Below are 10,217 nucleotides of genomic sequence, written 5' to 3' on the forward strand. Positions count from 1 at the left end.
TTTTAGACTACTTTATCTATTCTAAACTGCATTCGTTTTTATTTTTCAGCAGATAAGTTCGTACATATTTATTGCCGTTTTTATTTATGCATTTATTTTTTTAATTTATTTAAATTTTTACTATCTTTACCCAGCACTTGACTATCCCTTCCCTGACCAGCAGGGGGAGCTGGACACCGGAAATCACGAGAACCGGGAGATGGGCTCCGCTGTCTCCTCCACCTCCTCCAGACACTTCCGAGACACCTCTGTCCCCCTCTGTCCACCTCTGTCCTCGTCTGTCCCCCTCTGCCCCCCTGTCCACCGGTGTCCCGGATCAGGCGCTCCCTGGCTCTGTCCCCGGCACTGTCCCCGGCTGTCCCCGAATCGTCCTGACTGCGGGGCTCTCCTGTCCCGTTAGGCCCATGGCTGATGTTTGTTTGTCGGTAGGATCGATCAGAATGCTGCTATAGGAGAAGGAGCGCTGAAAATGGCCGGTGAGGATGAGAGAGGGGTCGTGCGAGTCAAAGTGAAGGTAAAAGACACGCCACGCTCATAGACTGTAACACAACAACATGCCGTGGCCACTCTTCAGACGAGTGGCTTTCTTTACCCCGCAGCCGTGTGTCTTTGCGTGATGGTATTGACGTTGTAGACTGGACTCTTGGACTGTTTTTCGCAGCCGACTGTTGTTAGGTTGTTTATCCCAGTTATTGTTATTTCCCATTAATAGGGGAAACTATGCCCCATCCCCATAGACTAAAATTTTCTCCCATAGTCTAAAGAACAACCTGGACTATTTGTGTACATTGCCTTAAACAACAAACACAAAAAGGCACCCAAAAAATCTGCTTTAAGATTAAATATAGGCAATGAACGTCATTTATACACACAGCGTATAAGTTGAAATGAAATCTAAAGTATTTGTGCCACCATACCCAGCCATGCCATCATCTATGGGAAACACTGGTTGTAGTTTTGGATAAATTAGGCTATATCTGTTTACACTGTGACTCTGAGAACCCCCCAAGTTGTTGTAGGTCCTCTGTAATATTCCTTTCATGCAAACGGGTCATGGATGATTCAACCTCATATGGAGTCTCCAGTTGTCATCACACAGCACTGGTCCAATACGCTTTGTGCTCAGGCCAGGAGAATGACATCATTAACTATTAAATGTGTAGTGGTGTAGTTACTGAGCCAATATTTTTCCTGAGTAAGAAGTAGTAGTAGTAATGTATTTAGAGAGAATGTAAAATGCTCTTCAATCTTTGTTCCACTGGTTTGCTTTAAACTGTAAATCCAAGGAATATGTGAACTTGCTTTGCATTTGCCACTCTAGTATTTCCACACCATCTGTAGGAAAACCATTTCCCTGTTGTATCAAATTACTCTTGCATTTAGTATCGGAAAGTTCTGTTGTCACGATACTACAATTTCAAACATGTTTTCGATACTAAGGAATAGACTTGATACTCAATATGATTACGATATCATGAGGATAATTAAAAAAAAAAAAACACTCTTTATTTAGACAATAGAATGTGATTTTCAGCATTAAATCATAGTATTTTATTTTATATTACCATGTGGTCTTAATTCTGTGCAATCCCTCAGGGGTCCAGATAACACTGTGTAAATTGTTTACACTCTCTTACTACACAAATATTTGCAATATTTTTTTTTTTACCTGGTTAATGGGACTTCTGGTCCTGAACCTCTACACAGTGTCTGCAAATCGGGGGCTCACTTTCATCTTTACGTAGGACTGTAAGCTGCTGTCTTTGAGGCATGAGTGGTGTTTGTTTTTAACACCATAGTTCATGGTGGAGAATAGTTGCTCACAGACGTATCTGATTTTCTGCACAATTTCAATTTGACTATTTCCTGAGCAGCTACAAAACTTGCATATATAGTTCAGGTATCAGCTCTCTGCATCAGTTCCAAAACAGCTTTTTCTCTGTCTTCTCCCTCCGGATATTTTTCAGCAAACGCTGTGTGTTTATTTTGGAAATTTCTTGTGATAAATGCACAGCATTTTGGTGAGTATACCAGCTTCCTCAAGTGTGACACTTATTTTCAGTGATGAAAAATAATAAAATGTAATTTTATTCTAATATTTCAAGATCACAATGATCTTCCAATTTAGAACTACAATTTAAAACAGAACTAACACAAATAAGATAGACTTCAATTAAATACATATAATTTATTTTCCCAAGCCATAAGGAGCCGCAGTATAAGGATGAAAGAGCCACATGCAGCTCCGGAGTTGCTGACCCCTGTTCAAAACTTTTTCACCCTATGCTTTCTGGTAGCGTTTTCAAAAATATCAAAAATTGTATACTAATTGATATTAAAGGTTGCTGACCCCTGATCTACAATATGTGCAGCTGACTGACCCACAGTGACACAATGCACTGCATGAAATGTCTAAATGAAAGTGTTCCTGTGTTTTCAGAAATGTGATGGAGCTCTTCCATTGGAGCTGCGGTCCTTTGCGGTGGACCCTCAGATCACATCTCTGGAGGTGCTACAGCACATCCTCATCAGAGCCTTCGATTTGAACGGGTAAAAATACACCAAATATTTGAGTCTTTCACAGACATGCCTTGACAAGAACACACATGTTTACACACACGTTTACATACACATGTTCGTCTTTCAGAAAGCACAACTTTGGGATCAGCTACCTGTCCCGTGACCACGGCGCTGCTGAGGTGTACCTGTCCCTCACTTCAGACTGGGACCTGGATGTGGCCTTTGTCAGTGCAGCCAAACCTTATCTGCAACTCAAGATGGACATCAAACCTGCAGAGGACAGTAAGGCTTCTACACAAACCAAGCACTATTTCTACTTTATTGTTCACAACACGGTTTTTCTCATCCCTGAAAATGAATTTTATCCGACTGAAAAAGTTCATATAAATTATAAGTTAGTTTTATGTTATTGCATAAACTATTCCTGAGCTATATAGAACTTCTTTCCATAGACACAGCTAGCCTGGTAAATCCAGATTGAAATCATCTGTATAGGATTTATAGCCTTGCTACTGTGTGTCTCGGGCCAAGCTCAAACTGACATGGCGGAGCTCATCTGTCATTTAGATCTAATCAAACATCTCTCACCTCAGAGTGAGTTTAGTGCTTCACTCATTGATTCTGCTGAAATTAGCCAGTCTTCTTAGTACTTTGAATTCTCTTGTAAATCCATGTAACGCAAATGTTGAGTCCTCACCTATGCTCTGTGCAAACTTATCATTTTTTAGGGATAAAGTCTCTGCTCTTTGACTGCCACTGCCCTCTGTTGTGGACTTAGCAGCTCCAACAGTCTGCAGTTCAATCTGTGTGTTCAGTCTGAGTGTTTTGAGCCAGTGTTTCCCTCGGATTTGAAAAAAAAATTTCAACTGCTAAAGCCTTCCTTGTTTCCTCTAGATATTAGTCGTCTGTTCAAGAATGTTTTTGATTCTGTTGGACCTTATATTGCTAATGTTGTGAACTGGTTGTTTTCCACTGCCCTGAAACATGCTGTGGTCCAGCAAAAAACAACAAAAAATTGTGAAAAATCCCAGTTAGGTTTTAAATCCCAGCACAGTACTGAAACTAAAAAAATTGCTTTTAACTGTTGACTCTGGGAAATCCACAGTTATTTTGCTTTAAGAATTATCAGCTATTTTTGACACAGTGGATCACAGCATCCTCTTGTCCCACCTGGAGACACAAGTGGGCATTAAGGGTACTGCATTCTGTTGGTTTCTGTCTGTCAGACAGGAGTTTTTCTGTGACCCCAGGATGGTACTCCTCTTCTGTGTGTCCCTTAGAGTGTGGTGTGCTCCAGGGTTCTACATGGCATGCTTCCCCTGGGTGATATTTTTTACAAAGCACAAAGTGGCATTTCATTGTTTTGCAGATGACATTCAAATATATCTGCCAGTGTCTGAAAAGACAGCCAGACCATAATCAAAGCTCTGCAGGACTGCCTTAGGGATGAGCAAACTTGGCTGAGCACAAACTTCCTGAACTTAAATCAAAATAAAACTGATTATGGTGTTTGACCAAACTAACCCACTGCTTTGGCATGATGCTGTGATTGGTACTCTATCTTCTTATCGTTGCCCTGCAGTTAGAAATCTTGGGGTGATTGTGGATTCTATGTTCAGACTGGACAAGCACATTAGTGCTGTCATAAAGTCCAGATTCTTTCAGTTGAGGCTCCTTGCCAACATAAAGCCCTATTTTGCTTTTGAAAAAGCAGTCCATACATTGGTAATTTGCGTCTGGTTTATTGTAATGTTTTATATGTGGGGCTGGACCAGGGCTCCCTGCAGGACTTACCCTTGCGCTTGTCCAGAACACTGCGCCTCGTCTGCTCACAAAAACTAAGAGACGAGAGCACAGCATAGCCGGATATGCAACCTGCACTGCCTCACTGTTTCATATCAGGTGAGATTTGTCTGCACTTTATGGGTCCTCTTTATTTGAGGGAGTTACTGCAGCCCTATACTCCACCCAGAGCCCTGACATCAGCTGACCAGCTCCTGCTGGCTGTGCCCATGCCCAAAGCCAGGCTCAAGACCAGAGGAGACGGCACCTTTTCTGTGACAGAGCACACACTATGGAACAGCCTCCCTCTGCCTGTCAGATCCTCTCAGTCTGTAGTGCAGTTTAAGACCAGACGAAAAACCCACCTCTTCTCCTTAGCCTTTGAGTCTACCTAGGCAAGATTTCTTGGCATTTTATTGTTTTTTGACTATGTATGTATATGTCTTATTTTATGTATATCTGTTTTTGTTTGTTGTTTATATGAAGCACTTTGGGCAGCTTGAGTTGTATTTTAAATGTGCTATATAAATAAAGCTCAATTAAATTAAACTGTAGGAGCAAAATGTGTTATGTATTTTGCATTTTGACAAACCATCAGTGCCATTTTACTTCCATTCAAACCCTTAGTGGAGAAATTGTAACACACCTTAGGACTGCTCAGCCACTGTCAGCTATTAGTAAATCACAAATTGGTGTAATCCAAAGTTGTGCTTTCTAAAACAGAGCCCCCTTGTTTGAGCAGGTCCCGTGATGGAGGACTGGGACATCATCAGCCCCAAAGATGTGATGACTTCTGAACAGTTAGCAGACAGGACGCGCTCTCTGGCCTCTGCAGCTCTGCCCTTCACACAATCTCTGCTGTCCCAGGTACAATTCTAATTAAAAAGGATCCACTATCTCAGTACTTTCAGTAAAATGTTGGTCTATGGTCAGTTAGTGGTTCATGTGGATATGCCCAGTAATTACTGACCGAGATTTATTGATAATAAATCTTGAACATGTATTATTGATTTTTAAATGTAGAGACTTTTGTGTTGGATGAGCATGTGCTATACTGTGATAATTAAAAAAAAGAAAACCAAATACTTCAGAGTCCGGTCACATATACCAATCCATTTATTGACAAAGAAGGGGAAAATGGCAAAAATAATGATGACAACTTAGTTTTGTTGAATATTGGCACCCACAATTAGAGTTATGGTTTGGTCGATAGTTTGGTATTTGGCACCACACCTGAACATTAACTGGTGCTACCTTTAAGCCCTTTCCTGGTCTGCTCCCAGAGAACCAGTTGCATTCACATAACATCACAACATTCTATAATCTCTACTTCTGTCAAAAACACTGAATCTCCCATAGAGTTATATAGGCCCCTGCCCTCCATCTGAAAATATCACATCAAATTCCGGGATGTGGATCCAACCAAATCTGGCCTCTCAGTAGCAGAATGTCCTTACATAAAATAAACACAATGCAAGGACCATTGTTTTTAACTTCCTGTTCAGGTTGGTCGGACCCTGAGCCGTGTGCAGCAGGCCTTCAGCTGGTCGTACGGGGAGGAGATCAAACCCTTTAAACCTCCACTGAGCGACGCAGAGTTCCACTGCTACCTGAACAGCCAGGGCCAGCTCACCAAACCTGAAGAACTGAGACTGCGAATTTACCATGGAGGTGTGGAGCCTTCACTACGCAAGGTACTCCTCATGAGCTCTGGTTGTTTCCCCTTGTCATTAGCATCATGCATGTTTGAATAAATCCTCCCTTAAAGCATCTCCTATTAATCTCAGAGGTGCTTTCAGAGTGATTCTCAAAAGTACCTCTGGCATTCATTGAATTTATAGAACCTCAGTTACATTTGTAACTTTTGTTTTAATTTTGTGTTTTGTGTTTAATTGTGTTGTATTTTCTAAAGTCATAGAAATTTTAAGTAAAATTGCAATAACTCATTTTGTGACGTGTGAATCAGGATTGTATGATTTCGGCAGATATCAATGCACCCTTTAGTATGGAGTATCACATTTGGTGTAAGTGCTATCTCCAGAGACAAGCCAGTTGAGTCCTGTCCTCTGTGGTCAGGTGGTGTGGAGGTACTTGCTGAACGTGTACCCCGACGGTCTGAGTGGGCAGGAGCGGATGGACTATATGAAGAGGAAGACCCGGGAGTACCATGAGCTGAAGAGCCAGTGCAGCTCCAGAGTGAGCGCTGAGGAGCTGGACTTCATCCGGGGGAACGTCCTCAAAGATGTTCTGAGGACAGACCGAGCCCACGCCTACTACGCTGGGTCAGAGGACAGTCCACACCTAACCGCTCTCACCAACCTGCTCACTACCTTTGCCATCACACACCCACAGGTAGGCCATTCTTGCTTGTCCTGCATTTGTCTGCAAATCAGCTCCTAATAAACAAAACTGACTTTAACTATGGTATAATAGTTTTCCTTCCCATTTACCCTTTCAAACTTGTAGAAAAATAAAGATTGCTCAGACTTCACAGCTTCACTCTTAATACATGACACCGAAATGGAAATGTTCATGTTTTCCCCTATCCATCACACACACCCACTGCTCTGTATTTCATTATCATTTTCTTGGTTGTTGTTTTTTCTTTATTCTGTGAAACGTGTAGGATTCAGCAGCATTACGTAACCATTTTAGGTGAAATTATTTTTAAAACTGTATGCTCGCTATGTGAACTGTGACAGAGCAGAACTTTGTTGTGATAATGTTGATGAATATTGCCTTTTTTAAAAGTCCAAAATATAAAATAAGGACTCACTAGTTATAACTATATAGATAAAAACACATATGTGTCGTAGAAGCTCATAATTTTTATTATTGCAATCAATCACAAATATTGTGTAAAAAACAAAACCTATATATTTTGTTTTAAATGATATTCGCCCTCATTCTGCCCCACATAATATGGAGTAAATTAGTAAATTTCCTAATCACTAATCTAACATGTGTTTGAGTTCCAGATTTCCTACTGCCAGGGCATGAGTGACATTGCCTCTCCCATCCTGGCCGTCATGGACAATGAGGCTCATGCTTTCATCTGCTTCTGTGGCATCATGAAGCGCCTGGAGGGAAACTTTCGGCCTGATGGACAGCTCATGTCAGTCAAGTTCCAGCATCTGAAGCTGCTGCTCCAGTACTCTGACCCAGAATTCTACTCCTACCTGGTGTCCCGCGGGGCCGACGACCTGTTCTTCTGCTACCGCTGGCTACTGTTGGAGCTCAAGAGGGAGTTTGCCTTCGATGACGCTCTGAGGATGCTGGAGATCACATGGAGCTCCCTGCCCCCTGATCCCCCAGAGACTGAGGTGGAGCTGTTTGGCCCACCTCTGGAAACAGATACCGCATTAAACCTCACGCAGAGGGGAGTGTTCATAGAAAATGAGTGTAGCCATGACAACCAGAAGGAGAGACAGCGCAGGCGACACATGCTCCGACCCTCACGAGAAGAAGCAGCTGTCCCCTTTGTTACGGAGGACAAGGTGCTGTCGGAGGCAGAGCGGACAGGTGATAACAGCACCGCGCTAACTGTTCAATTAGGACGTAAGGGCAGCTTTGGGGAGTTTAAATACTACTCTGCACGTAGTGAGGAGTGCTTTGACATGGAGGGTGTAGAGCTGCCACCAGAGCAGACCGAACCCAAGTCTACCCTGTGCAGCCGCCAGTCCACAATGGAGAGTGAGGATGACCCGGGTGAGAAAACCCCACTCATCAAAAACACAGAGGTCTCAGATTGCGTTTCACCCAGTGTAATCCCAGAGGTCAAAGACTGCAGTAAAGAGGACTCACTCAGGACTGTGTGTAGCAGCAGTAGCAGTGCGGTCAACCGAGCATCCTCTCCGTCTCGTCCCCGCTCTCTTCTGTCCTCACCTATTCTCTCCTTTGGTAAAGGGCACTTTGGCTGTCCATCCAAGCCAAACACCTTGTCGTCACCTGGAAACAAACCACTAACTACTACGGCTCCAAAGGTCGAGAGCTTGTGCATCAAACCCTGCTCCCTGCCTCCTCCACAAGAATTTGGGAAAGGCAACCCATTCATGTTGTTTTTATGTCTGTCTATTCTCCTGGAGCACCGGGATCATATAATTAAAAACAGTCTGGACTATAATGAGCTGGCTATGCACTTTGACCGGTTGGTGCGCAGACACAACCTGGGGCGCGTGCTCCAGAGGGCCAAGGCGCTTTTTGCAGACTACCTGCAGAGCGAGGTTTGGGACTCTGAGGAGGGGGACGAGGTCAGCTCCGACTCGCCCACCTCAGCCACCGGCGCTCCCCTATGCCCGCCTGCCGCAGTGCCCACTCAGCCCATCTACAGCCCTCTCACATCCCCCCAAGCATCATTGCCCAATTCCACCTATAACCTGTCCACCACAATCCCCTCGCCCTCCATCCCCTCGCCCTCCACTCAGGTCGCCCTCTCTCCCACTTTCTGAGAAGTTTGACTCTACTGGCTGAACTGTACTCCCTCCGTGAAGGAGAGACACAAAGGAGAATCAATTTGGTCTTTTGAGTTGTTCATTTGAGTTTCCTGTAGATCACTTATGGCAAACTTGCAATCAATTTTTCATTATTTTCATCTTTCTCAAAAAATAAAAGTAATAATAATATAACCAAATTGGGAATTATGGATAGAGTGAGTGATTTAAAGTGGGAATAAACACCTAAACTTCGCCCACAACCACATTTCAAATAGAGCTGCTAAACTGGGCAGTACCTGGAATCAAAAACACCTGGCTGTAATCAGAGCAGTCCTGTGTGATGTCACCAACTACTGGAAATTGCAGAGGTCACTGTAAACTCAAACTCTGTACATTTGCAGCTTTCTGCTCATAAACTAAGTTGGCAAAAATGACTAGGTATAGTAGACAATGCTATTCAAACACAGTTTAGGGCCAAAAAAAGTGTATTTAGTGTTTAGTTCCACTTTTAAAAAAATTCACTTTGTCACTTGTTAATTAAACCAAGTATTACAGAAAAGCTTGTTAAATAATCCAACGTTGTCTTGTATTTTGGAGTAAAACGATCAATACATCAGCACAAAATGAAACATTGACTGATCTTAGAAAAATGTATACTGTAAGTGTTATGTTTTTGTGTACATATATGAATTAATTTTAGAATTTAATATAATAATTCTATACAATATAATTCATTGAATATAGAACTGTAATTATCTCTGTAATTACTGGGCCTATTCACATGAAACAAAAACTGGCACAGAGTTCAACATGTTCTATTTCAGCACAAATAAGAGGTGACATTAATTCTCATTTTATTATCTCTGTGATGTGACTGTGGACAGTGGGAAAGGCATTAAACTATGACCACTGCATAAGCTCTGTTTTGATATAACAAACTATATAATTATTTTATTGTAAAGTGTTCCCACTGTTAATTTTAAATGTATAAGAAGCTGTATTGCTGAAATGTATGAGAGCATTTTTATAAACCACAGATACACACACACACACGCAGACAGTAAGTGTTTGAATTTGATGTCCCTTTGTCCTCATATGACTTGTTCATTTCTCCCAAATATTCTACCCAATTCAATCTGTATATTAAAAAGTGTACTTGAGTTGGTCCTGCTCCACTGTCCAAGTCAGTAGTTGATTACATAACAATGTCCAATGCCAGAATTTTTTTTTTTTTTTTTTATGGTAAAATGGTCCTTTTCAACAAAACACTTTGTTTTGTTTCACAACACTCTTCACCTTTCTGCCTTCTGCTGGCTTCTTAAGTGCAATTATGTTTTTGATCTGTTCAGAATCTGTTTTTCATGACAATTCATATTTTGAGCATCTTTAAACCTAAAAAGGTATGGATTTCATTCTTCTATAATCTATGACATGCTGTTTGCAGGTAACCTACGTAATAAATAAAAGCAAGAACCTTTTCAA

The 10,217-nt window shown here is 41.9% G+C and overlaps 1 protein-coding gene across 1 annotated transcript; it reads left to right on the plus strand.

Annotated features, from left to right (window-relative positions):
* Nucleotides 1-142: 142 nt before the first annotated feature.
* On the plus strand, nt 143-10,217 carry tbc1d25 (TBC1 domain family, member 25). The gene is made up of 7 exons (XM_033969806.2): nt 143-514; nt 2,441-2,550; nt 2,648-2,802; nt 5,045-5,169; nt 5,808-5,996; nt 6,379-6,654; nt 7,281-10,217. Exons 1-7 carry the CDS (start codon nt 470-472, stop codon nt 8,748-8,750), a joined length of 2,370 nt encoding a protein of 789 aa, XP_033825697.1. The 5' UTR covers nt 143-469; the 3' UTR covers nt 8,751-10,217.

Source organism: Periophthalmus magnuspinnatus, chromosome 7 (assembly GCF_009829125.3).
Source record: "Periophthalmus magnuspinnatus isolate fPerMag1 chromosome 7, fPerMag1.2.pri, whole genome shotgun sequence".
Lineage (NCBI taxonomy): Eukaryota > Metazoa > Chordata > Actinopteri > Gobiiformes > Gobiidae > Periophthalmus > Periophthalmus magnuspinnatus.

Coding starts and splice junctions, on each gene's coding strand:
- tbc1d25 (XM_033969806.2), top strand. CDS start 470: ATGGCCGGTGAGGATGAGAGAGGGGTCGTGCGAGTCAAAGTGAAG. Junction 2,551..2,647: donor AGAGCCTTCGATTTGAACGG/GTAAAAATACAC, acceptor TTCGTCTTTCAG/AAAGCACAACTTTGGGATCA. Junction 5,997..6,378: donor TGGAGCCTTCACTACGCAAG/GTACTCCTCATG, acceptor CTCTGTGGTCAG/GTGGTGTGGAGGTACTTGCT.